General features: G+C 40.7%; 1 protein-coding gene across 2 annotated transcripts in view; it reads left to right on the top strand.

Annotated features, from left to right (window-relative positions):
- Positions 1–16,450, top strand: part of Prkg2 (protein kinase cGMP-dependent 2) — an 89,858-nt gene extending 73,408 nt beyond the window's left edge. For both annotated transcript variants that reach the window (XM_059275242.1, XM_059275241.1), the window contains exons 15-18: positions 2,144–2,266; positions 3,464–3,526; positions 12,519–12,585; positions 14,657–16,450. In XM_059275242.1, the coding sequence (XP_059131225.1) occupies positions 2,144–2,266; positions 3,464–3,526; positions 12,519–12,585; positions 14,657–14,752 (349 nt within the window). In that variant the 3' untranslated portion in view covers positions 14,753–16,450. The remainder of the gene's footprint in view (positions 1–2,143; positions 2,267–3,463; positions 3,527–12,518; positions 12,586–14,656) is intronic.
- Positions 16,451–16,883: the final 433 nt, after the last annotated feature.

Genomic DNA, 16,883 nt, shown 5'->3' with positions numbered 1-16,883 from the left:
TGTGTGTGTGTGTGTGTACTGAAGATGTCATACTGATGGCTTTGTTTCCTACTTCATTTTCTTCACACATGAGGAATTGGGTAGTGAAAAGTTGATACATTGCCTTTGCTTCAAGGCTTTATTTTCCTTTTACATTTTATTTTGTACCAAGAGTGAATACTGTCAGTTTCCAATGGGCAAAAGCATGGTTGAGGTACAGCAGAGCAGTTAGATCATCTTAATTTTCAAAATTTAAATGGCATATTCGACCAGACAAGAAAGTGTCATAGAAATCAAAGTGATATGTGAATTAAAATGTTACCCAACTTTGGTGGCTACATCTCAACCAGGTTTTAACCAGCATTCCTTGAAATACTCTCCTTGGTGGTTCCAGGGCCTCTTTCTCCTTCCTTAACCTGCACAGATAGCTCCTGCACTGTCTCCATTCCAGATTCTTCTTATTTTCCTGATAGATTAACATTAGACCAGTCAATCCTTGGCCTCTTTTCCATCTAACACTCATAGGGTAATATCCTCGAGTCCTGTGGCCATAAACCTTATGAGATGACCCAAGGCATAATTCCTTAGTGTCCTTCCTCAGTGTTAGGCTCATAAATCCAGCTGCCTGCCCAGCAGTTCCATATGGTTCTGGAACACAATCCTGATTCTCTTCCCTGTAACTAGCTGCACTGCTGTTGAGTCACTTGGCTTTCCATTGCTGTGGTGAAATACCAGAGATCATTTATGAGGAAGGAGAGATTTCTTCTAGTTCCTAGTTTCATTCTATGGCTCATTGACCCTGTGCTCCATTATAACAGGAACATGTGGCAAAGGAGTTCTGTTCACTGTGTGGTGGCCAGAACACATAGAGGAGGAGATGAGTACCCCAATATCCCAGTCAAGGTCATCTCCCCAGTGGCCTAACTTTTTTTCAGTATGCCTCAGTCTCCAAGTCATCACTTCCCCATTGTGAGACGAAAAGGGATCAGGGCAATAGCCCAGGTCCAAATGACAGCACTCTCCTCTATCCTAGTTTGTTGCTCTTAATGACAATGATTTCATTCTGTGGGTACTCTGACCCAACATCATTCCTGAATCCCTTCTCTCTCTTTAACACTATATCCACTACATTAGCAAATCCTAAGAGCTTTATCTTCAGCCTTAGTTCAGGGTCTATAACAAAATACTGTAAGCTGGCTGGGTTTATTTATTTATTTTTTTTATTCATTTAAAGATCATTTATTTCTTGCAATTTGGGAGGCTGGAAGCCTCAGCAAAGAGTTTAGTTCTAGTGAAGACTCTCTTCTAGTTGCAGACCTCTGACTTCTTATGGGATGGAAAAAGATGGACAGACAGCATTCCAACTCAGAAGGTCACTAGACCTATTCATTGATGGCCCCATCCTCAACCTAATTAGCTTCCTTAGCTCCCAGGTACCATCCCTTCCACATATAAATTTGACAAAGGGACATAAGTAGTACATTTCATGGTGTAGACAGAGCCATGTTATTTCACCACTTTCAACACTACTTCCCACAGCCAGCCTGCCCGGCTCCCCACCCCATACCTTACTTTATTTCTTGTATTAAAAACAGATGAGTGGAGACGCTGTAAGTTATACTGCTGACTCAGAATGCATCCCCAGTTCCTTACTGTAGCCCACTAAATACGTGTGATGCTGCTATAATCTCTCACACCCCTCACAGCTTACTCACGTCACCACCTCCACTGCCCACTGCTGCCCACCCCCGACACATTCCTTCGCACTTCCTGTCTCAGAATTCAGTGCCCACAAACAAGTGTGTAGCTCATCCACTCCCTCGGTTCAGTCAGACTTCTCTCTTGTCAGCTCAAAGAAGAGGCTTTTCCTACTCACCGTCTTTAAAAAAAGAAAAGAAGAAAGTCACACTCACCCACCTTCTCTCTCTCCTCGGCTTTCTTTTTAGTGATTATCACCACTTGACATGTTACCTGTGTGGATTATTTAAGTGATATGAAATTGGTAGAAGGTTTTACCAAACTATATCCAAATCTGTTGTAAGGTAACTAACAGGGGAGGAGAGGGTTAGAGAGACAGGAAGGAGGAGGAAGAGATGTAGGAAAAGAGAAGCAAAGTTCTCTCAGACACTCGTTGAAATGTGACCTATTTTTGCATCTTCTCCAGCCCACCCTTTTCTGGAATAGACCAAATGATGACCTACAATTTGATTCTCAAAGGAATTGAAAAAATGGATTTCCCCAGAAAGATAACAAGGAGACCTGAGGATTTGATTCGGAGGCTTTGCAGGTGAGAATGACCATCAACAATGCCTCGCATTAGGGAAAGTATGAAGGGTTTCACCTGCTGTGCGATGTGGAAACACTTGACAGCTAGGTTTCTGTGTTTGCTACTTCAACTTTTTATGTTGCTGTTATAACTTAAGAGAGTTTTTAAATTAAAAAAATATTTTTGAAAATTTTGTGTATGTTGACTGAGTGTGTATCTGTGCACAAGTGCATACCTGGTGCCCTTGGAGGCTGGAAGATGTCATCAGATCTGGAACTGGAGTTACAGACTGTTGTGAGCTGTCATGTGGTGCTGGGGATCCAACACAGGTCCTCTGGAAGAGCAACACGTTTCCTTAACCACTGAGCAATCTCTCCAGCTTCTTAATATTCCTTTTCTTTTCTCTCTCTTTTAAAACCAGCTTTCAAGAAAAGATTTATTTATCTTTATTTTATGTGTCTGGGTATTTTATTTGCAAGCATGTCTGTGCACCATGTGCATGCCTGGTGGCCACAGAGGTCAGAAGAAAGCATTGTGTCTCCTGGGGCTAGAGTTGAGGATTGTGAGCTATCATGTGTTGGCTAGGACTTGAACTTAGTCCCCTGGAAGAACAGTCAGTGAGTGTTCTTACTCACCGAGTTATCTCTCCAGGCCCAATAGTCTTTAAAAAAAATGTTTCTCCAGTCTTCTTTTAAATTATTGCAGCCTTCTACTTACTACCGAAAACATCATTTTTCAGAAAAATATTGGAAACTTTCAGAGTTTTTTGTTTTGTTTTGCTTCACTTAAACTGCAATGTGCTGTGGTGCCCCCCTGCTCTACCTTTGAAGAAATTTTTGAAGGATTTAAAGTTAGTAAATCATAAAACCTAGGTTGGGTATTACTAGTAGGGATACCTCCACATTTCTAAGATTGCAGCTTAGATGTAAATGAAACTCTAAAGTATTTCCCAGTTTTCTTAGCTGAGTTAGAAAGATAGTATTGTATTCAGCATCTATTCACAGCTCACATAAAGAACTAATAGATGTATGGACACTCAGCTGTGGCTCCTCTGTGGGAGGGCCATGACTTCCTTCTCTCCCTGTACTCAAGTGGCTGACCCACACAGTGGGAGCTGATGAAAGTTATCGAGTGAATGGATTTAAAAACAAATGTTACTCTCTTATGAAAACCACTTATTATATTATTATTATAAACTTCTTTCATAAATTATTTCAGGCAAAATCCAACAGAAAGGCTGGGGAATCTGAAGAATGGGATCAACGACATTAAGAAACACAGGTACTGATTTTCTTTGTGACCAAGATAAACATAGAAATATACAGAATAACCAAGTGTCTTAGTTAGGGTTTCTATTGCTGTGATAAATACCATGGCCCAAAGCAACTTGAGGAGGAGAGGGTTTATTTCATCTGACAGCTTGTAGACCATCATCCAGGGAAGTCAAAGCAAGAACTGATGCAGAGGCCATGGAGGAGTGCTGCTTACTGGCTTACCCACAGGCCGATCTGGTGGAAGCATTTTCTCAGTTGAGGTTCCCTCTTCCCAAATGATCTTATCTGATATCAAACTGACATACAAGTCACCAGCACCTGAGGTGATCATGACAGGTTCTCGTAGCTGTAAGTTTTCTCAGGGCCCACCTAGCCCTGTGGTCCTGCAGCCACTTATAAAATAATCACTCAGAGGCTTAATATTACTTACAAACTGTATGGCCTATGGCAGGCTTCTTCCTAGCTAGCTCTTTCATCTTAAGTTAACCCATTTCTATTAATCTGTGTTTTGCCACACGGCGGTGGCGTTAATGGTCTGCTGGCATCTTGATTCTCCTCCAGCTGCGGCTGGCGTCTCCCCCACTTCTCCTTTCTTTACATATCTGCTTGGATTTCCCGCCTACCTCTAAGCTACCTTGTCAAAGGCCAATGCAGCTTTATTTATCAACCAATCAGAGCAACACATATTCACAGCATACAGAAAGACATCCCACAGCAGGTTCTCTCAGGAGACCCCCATGCTCACTTTACAGGCTTTCAACTTTTGGGTGTTTCGGTTTTCAGTTTTTTTCTTTGTAGTTTGCTAGTAGTAGTTGCCCAAATTAGTCTCAATATGATTTCTTTAATGATAGAAATTTATGTCAAGAATGAGCAAAGTTATTTTAGAAAGCTATAAAATCACATCTTTCAGTCATAGAAACCGTATATATCCAATGTTATTTTTATTAATATTAACCTAGCTTCTGTAAAGGGATTAAATAATATTTTTGGCATTGAATTTGTAAATAAAATGGGATGTAATTCTCGCAGAGATAAAGAAGAGAATAACAGCTTAATCCACTGTTAAACAACACTGACTAATGAGTTTTTTACTTTATGGTGCTGTGAAAGCAATGTATTAAGTAGGAACTATGGCAGGATCTTGCTCTGACTTCACCTGTCTTCAATCCTGACAACTCCCTTAAAAGAATTCACAAGAGACACATGTAATATAAAAGATAGGGGGAATTTTATTACAGAATAAAGTGGGGCTCCAAGGGATAAGAGTGTGCAGTGGCCAAAGGGACTATGGCAGAGCAGAGCACTCTTGTGTCACAATGAGAATAGACAAGGTGAGCAGGACCATTGCCTAGGCCTTTATATTTAGTTAGGTTTTATAATTATCCTATAAGCCTGTGAACAGGCAGCTTTCCTGAGGGGCATGTTCCTGTCCAGATTGACAAGCTTACTTGGGTACTCTCTTACAGGTGGGGCAATGGTTTGTCAAGGCTCTTGCTAGACTGCAGTCTTATAAGGCTTGGGGCTTGCAGGTGCTGTTGTAGATAGTATTGATGGCTTTCTGGGCAGTTCAGGAGGTCACATCTCCAGGGCCAGAGAAATGACTCAGGTCATCTAAAAATAATTGAAGTCCTGCAGCTTCAATCCTTGGCGTTCCATGCTGTACTCTGTGAGGGAGGGGCCCAGGGCCAGTGTCTTTAAAGTCTGCTAATGTCTAAATAGCTCACCACAGAAACCATGTCCTGACTTTGTAAAATCTTTTCTGCAGCGAGTAATGAGTAAAGTACTCTCTTAAGATGTCAGCCTGCAGCTGTGACCCACAGTGCCCAAGACAGGGAGAGTAGCTGACTGTGTTCCTTATGGTGTTCTTTATTTTAAGTTGTTAAATCTTTTTTTTTTAATATATTTTCAAATTACATTAGTTTTTGTCAGTATGTGACTTATCATAAGTCACCTGTATTCCATTTCAGTTTTAAATAATATTACATATTCATTTAAAATATAATGTCCTTTGAATGTTTCTCTAAGCTCTGAAACCTCAATTTACTTTTCCTTTGAAGTACATTGATTTTCACAGAACTGCAATAATGAGTCATTCTCAGGGGTGATCTATCATTCCCCTTTAATGGCTCTTAGACCCCTGATAACTTCCCTGACATCCCCTCTAACTTGATTAAATATTCAAATGTGGCACTTTAAACCTTTAAGATTTATGCTTTTTACAGAGTCCTTGGCAAGTCCTGGAATTTTCAGGATGTTTCCATTTTTGCTTACAATTTGTAGGCAGAAAATATCACCTGTAGTTATACTTTAATGGCCCCACATATAAGTGTGAGAATTCCATTATTGCAAGCCTTTGAATATGCTGATGTGTTCACTTTCAAAAAATAAAAACACCTCTAATGTTTTATTCCTCTCAGATGGAGGGGTGGTGTTCCTCTGTGTGTGTGTGTGTGTGCTGGAAATCGGAATAAAATCTAGAGTTCTATGCATGCTAAACACATGCATGACCAAGCCACACACACCCCACCCTCCAGTGGTGGGAACATTAGCAGTATGAACCCAGGAGGCGGCATGTGGACGCTCTCTGTTCTCCCTAACAGCAGCTGCTGCAAAATGAGTGAATACATAAATAAATCCTCAACTGCCAGCCCTGCTGTATGAATTCATGATCCCCCTGGCAATCAGGCCATGTGTTCACCATTGTGAAGCCAAGCTCCCCCATAGGGTGAATTAGAGAGAAAAGGAGGGAGGGAGAGAAACAGGAGAGAGGGAGACAGAAGACAGGCTCATCTGGAACTTTACAGACACTAAAGCGCTTGTAATCCTTTATTCTTTGTCATCCTCTGGATTGCCTTCAACTGCGAAGCTCACTCTTGGTCTTAAAATCCAATTTACCTTCTCCTTTGCACCTCATACTGTTACCACAGTTTCTTTTCTCGTTATAAAATGACATATAAACACACCATTCATAGTGACAAGCGTCCCACCAATTAAAGTAATTCTTACTGTATTGTCCTCCTCTTCCTCATTAAGGAGTTGCCATGCTTTGTTTTGGGGTGGTTGGAAAACAGAAAGGATCTAATTGCTGAGAAGCTCTGGCTTTAGATTTTTTTTTTCTTATTTACCTGAGGCTCCTTCAAATGTAGCAGTCAGATTGTGGCAGGGTACACATGCAAATGGATGCTGCTACTTGACTTTTCTTCCCCATGAGGGCTGATTTGTCCCTTCTCTGTAACAGGCAGAATTGCTGCCACATACAGCTTCAGAGTCAGAATGCAGGGGGACACCTGACAAGAGACAACAGATTGCATGGTGCTCTCTGAACTAAAAAACAGAATTTCATTCTGTTCTTTTCTCCTGGCTCTCTTCCTAAGCTATCAAGCTAGGGGATAACTTTAAGGTGTTGGTGGAGAAGTCTCTGTGTGTCTCTCTAGATAAAGGGGTCTTTAAACTTCATGCAAATCTCCCAAGTCTACACTTTCCTTACTACCCTGTGTATTCTTAAAATTCAACAACAGAAACGTTCTTTTAGGGCCTGGAGGGAGATGGCTCGGTGGTTAAGAATGAATACTGTTCTTGCAGAGTATGTGAGTTCAGTTCCCAGCATCCGTGTCAGAAGCTCAGAACTTCCTCCAAGTCCTGCCCCAGGGGATCTGACATCTTTTTCTTGCCTCCTCCCTGGGCATCTGCACTGAAGTGTGTGTACACACACTGCGGGGGAGCACACAGACACAATTTTATTGTTAAAAAATAATAAAGTAAATCTTTTTAAATTTCATTTAAATAACATTTTCTTCATTTATTTTACATACTGACCACAGTCCCCCCGCCCCCTGCTTCCTGCCCCTCCCAATTCCATCTAACCTCTTCCCCATCCACTCCTCCATCTTCATTCAGAAAGGGGCAGGCCTTCCATGGCCTTGAACAAAGCATGGCACATCAAGTTGAGGCAGGACTGAAATCCTCCCCTTTTGTCAAGGCTGGCAGGGTAATCCAGCATGGGGACCAGGTTCCTAAAAGCCAACTAAGTGCCAGGGACAGGTCTTGATCTCACTGCTAGGAGCCTTACAAACAGACTAAGCTACAAATACTGTCACGTGCATGCAAAGGGCCTAGGTCGGTCCCATGGAGGCTCCCTAACTGTTGGTCCAGAGTCCATGAGCTCCCAGGAGCTCAGGTCAGCTGTCTCTGTGGGTTCCCCCATCATGACTCCCCTGGCTCTTACAATCCCTTCTCCATTTCTTCAGCAAGACTCCTAGAGCTCAGCCCAGTGCTTGACTGTGGATCTCTGCATCTGCTTCCATTAGTTTCTGGATGAAGGCTCTATAATGACAATTAGGGTAGTCAACCAATCTGATTACAGTAGATGGCCAGTTCAGGCACCCTCTCCACTATTGCTAGGAATCTTAGCTAGGGTCATCCTTGTGGATTCCTGGGGTTTTTCCTGACACCAGGTTTCTCCCTAATCCCCAAATGCCCCCCACATCAAGATGTCTCTTTCATACTCCTCTGTCCAAAATTAATTTTTAAAAGAAAACTTTTCATCTTAGCTTTGTATTTAAAAAAATATACCTAAGCTTAGCAGCTATTCTTTGAATATGCCCAATTTGTGCATTCTTTATTAAATCATCCTTGCCCCCTTGTTTATTAGCTAGCCTAGAAATGAGGCATCAGTCTTCTCTCTCAACACCTATTTGAAAGGAAGGCTAGTGAACCTGGGTGCATATAATTATCCGTTTCCTGACAGGAGGAAATATCAAATGCTTTACCTATTCATTACTTTTGAGAATAGCATCTACAGATCTCCTGAAAACAAGCAGTTTCTCTGCTGTTGATGTCAGTGATTCTTTGCAGAACGGTATTCACATATGAGCATGTTCTGGCACTTGCTTTGCATAACATGCAGCCAATCTCAAAGGGCACTCCTGCTAAGTAAATGTCATCGTTAGTCAAATTGCCTCAAGTACACTGAGAAATGCAAGGCGATTTTCTTCAGTAGAACTACAGTGATGGTTAGCATTAATATTTCCGGGGTTCCTTGGATAAAGAGCATTGTAAGAAGTGTTAAGAGTTGGTTCCTGTATTTGGTGGCAAAAGAAGATCCTGCAGAAATGTGTACCCAGAAATGTCAGAAGAGGGTGCCCTACACAGTGCCTAGACGGACAGGTGTGTCCTGGGGCAAAACCTTATGGCTTCACACAGGGACAGAGGCTAGGCAGGCATCAGCTAACATTGTTGCTTTTTAACGAGAATTGTAGGAGCTTCTATCAAAATGGCATCTAAAGTGGAACGCAGTAGTTCCCAATCCATTGCTAAACTTAGGTGTGGATTGGGAAATCCAGTCAATGACTAAATGAAAACTCTGAAGCGAGGTGAGGCTTTGAAATGAGGGAAGAATTAACTTCTGGCGTGGCTACAGGAGGACTGTGACAGACTCCTAAAGGTCCCCTGCCTTTAGCTGCCACCACTGCACCGCCCTGCCCCTGTGGTCATTCACTACATGACCACAGTTACCTTTTGAGAACTAGATCGAGTTGTTTCTTCAACATTTTGTAATGTGTTTCTGTCGCTCCAAAACTTACTGTGCCCTAAACTCTAACAAAGCACCCGAATAGGATCAGGCATTTCACTGTTTGATGTCTTTTATCCTTTTTGTTTTTAAGATTTACTTTTCATTTTTTAATCATGTTTTTATTAATTCTCTGAGAACACCATACAGTGGATTTTGACCCTATTCACCACTTCCCACTCTCAAATCCACCTCTGTACTGTGAACTCTACCCACCCAGCTTTGCGTTTTCTTCTTCTTTTTAAACCCCTCGCCGCCAAATTGTGCTTCCAAACTACTCTTGGTAGGAGCAGCCCCTGAGTGTGGCTGACCCAAGGGGTTCACACTATGGAGGAAAGCTGGCTGTCTCCCAGTAGCTATCGTTTGCTAATAGCTCCCCAGCTAACGGTGAGATTTCTTCCCTCTCTCCCTCCTCCATGCTGGAATTTGTCTGGTTTGAGCACGCACAGGTCTTCTGCATGCTGTCACCATCGCTGTGGGTTCCATATGTACAAATGCCCTGATGCACTATTTCCTTGAAGTTACTCACCACCTCTGGTCCTTACGATCTTCCTGACCCCTAGATATCCTTTCCTCCCTATTTTATTTGCATTTTGTATCTCAGCTGATTCCTTCCTTTTCCATCTGGGAGGTTCTTGCCACAGAATTTTCCATGGCTTCTCCTTTCTCTTCATTCTTTAAATAGTACCCCAGTTCAAAGCAACCCTTCCAAATGCTCCCCCATTTCAGTACTATCTACCACTTATTCTCTTTCATCTTCCTGGCACTTGTTAGTGTCTAAGTTTAGATTAAGCATTTATATTATTGGCTGTTTTTTCCTATCACCTTACAAAAATAAAAAGACTTTTTTTTTTTCTATACCTGGGTCCAAGTTGTCTTTCCCTAAGTATTTGTTGCCTGGCTAAATTGACCTCAATGTCCCAATTAAAAATGATCAATAGATAGAGGATGGTATTGTCCCATGTTCTTTGTAAGATCCAAGAGATGGAGCAGACTGTCTTCAGAAGTGAGGCCTCCAGATGTCTGGCATTACACATATGCAGAAGACCAGAGTCCCCTGTTTAGATTAATTAATATGGATTAATGATATGAATGAAAGAAATTCTGACTGCCAGCTGGACTCAATATTCTCACAGGTCACTGTAGAACACTTTCTCGTTGGAACTTTTTAGACACTAGAGGAGAAGTTCTGTGTAAGTCTGTTCTTCTACAGAGTTGTTCAGTCATCCAACAACATTTCATTAAGCCCATTTCTGTGTCAATCCCTGTGACATAAAAAGAGAGGAAACTGATGAAACTCTCCACCCTCGAGTGGAGAATAAACAAGATCCTTGCATCCTCGTGTTTATTAGGTAATAGTACATGTGTCAGTTTATACAGGAAATGAACAAGGCAGGAAGGATCTTAAGTATGAAGGAAGAGGGGAGAAGGTGAAAAGGGGTTTAGACGAGCTGGTCAGTTAAGGACTGGCAGAGATAATCCTTGAGATAAGACTTGAAAATACTGCCTGAGTGAATCATGTGGAAATCCAGAGGACAAACAACCCAGCATTTGGTGCAAAGGCCTTAAAGAAGAAGTATCCCTGGACATTTGAAGTAATGGCGAAGAGAGAAACGAAGTGAAGGAGAAAGAGGAGAGGAGGGATGTGTGACGTAGTGGAAGGTACTGGAAGAGTGACTTTTGTAAGGCTGGGAAGCTTCTTCACCAATACAGTGAGGACCGCCTCTCCCAGGGAGTAGAATGGACAATACCGAACAACTTTTAACAAAGGCGTGATGTGGCCTGGTGCATTTAAATAATTACTCTTGTAAAGGAGACGGTGAACAGCGGTGGTTGATGGGTTTTTTTGTTTTTTTGTTTTTTTTTTTAGTCAAAATTTGGGGCTCATTGGTATAAAATGTTTTTTAAATCCATGAAGCAGAATGGAATTACCTAGGGAAAGAAAGGAGGTTCAAGGAGTGGTCTGTGGAGGGCATGCACCTCCTTAGAAAATGGCAGTAGTAGAGGAGGAAAAGCACTCTGAGGGCCAGAAGAATCTCCAGGCAACAGTGCGCACCGGAAGCCAAGAGAATAAAGAGTCACAGGAAGTGAGGCTCTGATGCCACTAATAGGCCAAATATGATGAAAACGGAAACATTTAATAATTCAACAGGGCGGAGGGAATTGAAACAGACTGCAGTGTAGGCAGGAGAAAATGGGTGTATGGAATGATGAAAAACCCTTTTCAAGGACTTTTTCCTCCAAAGCAAAGGGGAGAAGTGGACTGAACTGGAGAAGAATTTGGGTCAAAGGACGTGTTCTGTCGTTAAAAGAAGTCTTTGGGGTACAGCTCAGCGGTTGAGCATTTGACGGCAGCTTTAAGGTGTTTCTCTACAATGATCTAGCAGGGTCGACAGTGATGATAGTGCATGATAGTGCAGGGACAGGAGAACTGCAGCAATAAACCAGACAGACAGGATGGGGTCAAGCATGTGGTAGAGAAACTGGCATTAGCAGGAAGGTAGGACGCTCGTTTAGGGTCCAGGAGAGAAGGCCATACAGGGGTAGGGGGCAGAAGAGCTGGAGAGAGACTATGACTGCTTTTTCTTTCTTATGGGTCACACACACACACACACACACACACACACACACACACACACACACTTCATATCTCTCAGTGAATTAAGAATCAAGCATAGGGTCTAAAGCAGCAGTTCTCAACCTATGGGTTGTGACCCCCTTGGGTCAAACGACCCTTTCACAGGGGCCACATATCAGATATCCTGCGTATCAGATATTTATAGTATGATTCATAACAGTAGTAAAATTACAGTTATGAAGTAACAACGAAATAATTTATGGTTGTGGTCACCACATGAGGAACTGTAGTAAAGGGTCCCAACATTAGGAAGGTTGAGAACCAGTGAATGGTTACATGGTTTAAGAATACTTTATTGCTCTTGCAGAGGACCTGGATTCAGTTCCCAGCACCTACATGGTGGCTCACAACTATCTATAATTCCAGTTCAAGGAAATTTGACACCCTCTTCTGACCTCTAGATATGTACATACATGCATGCAGGCAAAAAACTTATACACATAAAATAAATAAACCTAAAAATAAAAATAATGAAAAGAAATGAGGGTACCATGCAGACGGGAATAAAGTTGTGAAAGTCTGAAGAGGTGATACACTATAAATTGTGAATCTAAGTGTGGCAGGGAAATACTGAGGATGGTTGCTGGGCTGTGTGAGTGCCCACTAGGGTTTAACATGAAATGGGTCAAAACAACTTCTTCCCTGTTAACTTCCAGGTGCTTGCAGCAGCACTTTTGGAGGTAGGGAGTGACAAAATGGATTGATAGATATACTCTGACGTGCTATTCATTTATTACATAATGCTGTTCCTTTATCATGTGAGTAATATCCTTCATATTTTCCTCATTTTAGGTGGTTAAATGGTTTCAACTGGGAGGGCCTGAAAGCGCGGAACCTTCCATCCCCTTTACGAAGAGAGGTATGGTGTTTGCTGCGACACTCCCTTGATTAGTTTCTAGAAGCTAGTTTTTAAAAACAGATTTGAGAGAGGGAGAGAGAGAGAGGGAAGGGAGAGGGTGAAGGAGAGAGAAAGATAGCATGTACGCAAGAGACTTTAGGTGCTTTTTTGAAATACTTCTTATTAGGTGAGTGTCCTAGTAATTATGACATAGGGACTTAAATTGTATTTCTGGGGCTGGAGAACAGGCTCCGTTGGTCAAGTGCTTAGCACATGGCATGAAGACACTATGATTGGTTAAAAGCTGTGCATTGCAGTGTGTGCATGTAATATCAAGGCTGGGGAGACAGAGGCAGGAGAATCCTTGGAACTCACCAGTGAGCTATTCTTACCAAACTGATGAGCTCCAGGTTCAGGGAGAGACGCTGCCTCAAAACATAAGGTAAAAAGTAATGAACAATGGCACCTGGCATCAGCCTCTGTCACGCACAGGCATGTACACACATGTGCAATGTGTAGTGCCCCCACAAATGCATAAAAAACACACATATGCTCCATGAATACACACAAGTAAAAGTAATAGTATTGCCTATTTGATAATCACTAAGGTCACCTCCCGGGAATTAGTTATATGCCAGTGTCCCCTAAATCCCAAAGTCATCAGAGTTGCTCAGGTACACAGATAAAATACAGTTTATTCTTAATTATAGTAAGAGTTGTAAAATATTTGTCATCTGACAACACATGCTACTAAAAATGAAAATATAACTATATCTAAAAGAAATGCTTACATTATTATACAAATAGGAAAAAATAAACTAAAATATGGGGCATATAAAGGAGTGATCAAGAACAATGATCAAACATAAAACTTTTCCATTTAAAGAAAATTTTTATAGATAGAACAGAATGGAAAAGGAAGAATAAGGAGTGTTGTAATATTGGTGTGTGTATGTTTTAAATGACCAAGAGATGTCAAATGTTCTTCTATGGTATTTAAATTATAGTAAGTGTAGTCCAAAAATTTTATTTATGTGACTATATCAGACTAGAAATTTCATCCTCTACTACTGTTTAACTTTTGTGAAAACTGAGCTACTGATGTATGGGTGTGCAATGGAAGACACAGCTTCCACAATTCTTTCAGACATCACTCATACACATTTGGTAGAACGTTGACCTCTTAGTTCTTGACACACTTCTCTCAAGTCATGTGATGTTCCACTTTTTCTTTCTTTTTCTTTTTTTTTTTTTTTTTGGTTTTTCGAGACAGGGTTTCTCTGTGTAGCTTTGTGCCTTTCCTGGGACTCACTTGGTAGCACAGGCTGGCCTTGAACTCACAGAGATCCACCTGGCTCTGCCTCCCGAGTGCTGGGATTAAAGGCATGCGCCACCACCGCCCGGCTTCCACTTTTTCTTAACCTATGCTGTCCAGTATAACAACCAAGATGCATAGTTGTGACAGTCCCCGGAGCTGCCCCCAAACTCCCAACACATCATAATAAGTCACAATGGAATCATTAGTGGGTTTTCATCTGAGCATTTAATTAGGTACTGTGTAATTTAAGTAAAGAGTTTGAAACCACTTGGTTACAAAATAATTTAATACCAGAGTCATTTTATTTTCTTAGTGATATTTCAGTGTCACTAAGATTTTGGATTGTCCATTTGCTTACTATGCATACTTTATAAGGATGAATTAACTGTTCAAATTCAATATTGGTAAGAAACTTAAATGTGAGAGGAACTCTGATAAATATTGATTTTTAAAAATAATTTGTTTTGAAAATATTTCTTGACTTGATAAAAGAAGGTAGGTAGTACTTACTTCACCTTTTCTTTAGAAAATACTTCCTCATGTTCTGTAGCTCCTAATGAACGTAACCAACAACAAAATCATTTGCTTCGAATGGGATGGTCTCCTGAGCCCGAGACTGTGACGTGAGACAGATAATTGGCCATCTTTTCTCATATGTAATGTGAAAGGAGCTCCAGTGCGATGTTAGCACTCAGGTAGAGCAAGCTTGACCTGGGTGGATTGGTACGCTTGGACACCTTTGTCCTGACCTTTGCTCTATCCTTTCTCCATTAGCTCAGTGGCCCCATAGATCACAGCTACTTTGACAAATATCCTCCTGAAAGGGGGGTGCCTCCGGATGAGATGTCAGGCTGGGACAAAGACTTCTGACAGAAGGAAAGTGATGATGTGCTACAGAAAAGGACTGTGAGAATCAATGACACAGTGCTGATGAATCCTCTCTTCAGAGCATTGGAAGATCTCTTGGAAGATCATCGGGGAGAAGAAAATCCTGGCTAGTCAGGGCAGGAGAGTGGATAGATGTGGTTCTGGACGAGAACGTCTCCTTTAGATGCTGTGAATTATCCCTGTATTCCATTCTGTACTTGTCTCAGACAGTCCCCTCCCCTTTACATGATCAGATCTAATTTTGTTGGCATAACATAGTTTTCTCTGAAATCTGTTGCTCCCTTCAACTCACACTCTCCTGCCTAGAATCTTAAGAAAAAAATTAATATTTTCTTCTTGAGCACCTAAGTCATTGAGATAGAAGGAAGAAGATGAGTATGGACCACTTTAGAAGAAGCTCTCCAGGGTTCAACAGACACCACAGATATATTGTGACATCCCCAAATGGTGGTTTCCAGACATCTTGGGTAGTCAGTAGAAGATCATGAATTTCCTTTTCTTATAACCTAAAAATAGTCCAAATTGTTTTTCTGATGCCATCTAAGGAAAAGAAAACATTTGAATATTAGTGATACCAGGTACGAAAGGAAGTAAGTTAATCAAATCAGATAATTACATCATTTTTAGTAACTTAGAAAAAATTAGACAAAAATCTTTCTTTTTTTCCTTTGGACAGTTGTAATACTCAGAGATTTTTCAAAAACTTCATTAAAAATCATTTAGAAAGTAAAACATGACTAAATATTGGGCCTTTGTGAAGGTTTTACCTTTTATTAAAAAATACTTTCACTATCAAAGTAGAAAAGATAGTGGAATAAAAGACTAAGGACATTTCCTTCCCACAAAGACAGAGCACCATGACCCCCAATAGGGAAAGGTGCTGACTCTCTCAATCTCTGAGGTCTGTTGCTCAACCCTATCATCACTGTTCTTAATGTACACGGAGAATAGAATGAGCACCTTTAATTTTTATTGAGAAGCCCATTGGCAGGTGTTGATACTTATAATCACTGTAGAGTGAACGGCTTTGTTTAAAGGCATTTGAATCATATATGTAATTATAACACAAGCTACTGGGGATGTGATAGAATTTTAGAAGTAAAAGGAACACTCAGAACCTAGTCTCTTTCTGTTTCCTTTTCACAGTCTTCCAGATAATGAATAGGGGAGTTTCAGAGCATTGAACACCCTGAGAATTTTACCAGTGAGTGTTTATAGATGTTGACCCCAATCACTTCCTCGCTTCCTTTCAAAACGATGACAAATTTTTCTCCATCTTTTTAATCCTGGCAGGGTAGAAACAACATCCTGTGTCATTCCTAATTCCTGTATCTTTCAAGCTTCTGACTGTATTTTCATATGATAATATTCTATGTGAAAAGCAAACCTCACCAACTCCACACTTGTATTTTCATTCTTTAGAGAAAGTCAATCTATTTCCTGAAGATTTAAGCCAGATAAGTGAGGCCCAGAAAAAGAAAGTGCATCCTTAATAAATTATATTTACATATTTAGAGTCCTTTTGCTGAACCAAAGAGTTTTGTTTCTTGGGGTAGATTTTTAAAGATTATGTATTGTATATAGAGAAGCCATTTTTACTAGGATTAATATAACATGCTTTAAGAATTTCTAAAGCCTAAAAATATTTTATTTGCATTTGGTTTGTATGTACTATATGTTTTTCCATGTATATATTTTATAATTACCAACATATACAGGTAGAAAATGGATATATTGGATGGACATTAGGACTGTACTGTTATAACAATGATAGTCTCAAAAGTGTTCCATTATTGTAATTGGAAAGAATAAGACTACGTGTATAGAGTTAAAACCCAACTTAGAGGTTAATTTTTCCTGTGAGTGGTCATATCATATGTAATTCCCATATGATTTTATTGTGTTTCCTTTATAAAGCTGAAGATATTTAAGACTTAATTATCATTTAATCTCAGCTGATTTATAGCTCAGTGACCTTGAAAAAATGATTTGCCTTTGGGTACTAGCTTCTCACTTGTAGAACAAAGCTGAGGTACAGACGGATCCTTACCTGGTATCTGTGAAATGATCCTTGCTGCATAGATGGGAGCTACTGTTACTATCTCTATTGAAA

Source organism: Peromyscus eremicus, chromosome 10 (assembly GCF_949786415.1).
Source record: "Peromyscus eremicus chromosome 10, PerEre_H2_v1, whole genome shotgun sequence".
Lineage (NCBI taxonomy): Eukaryota > Metazoa > Chordata > Mammalia > Rodentia > Cricetidae > Peromyscus > Peromyscus eremicus.
Note: the sequence above shows the minus strand (reverse complement) of the source record. Positions and strands in the feature narration are given on the sequence as shown.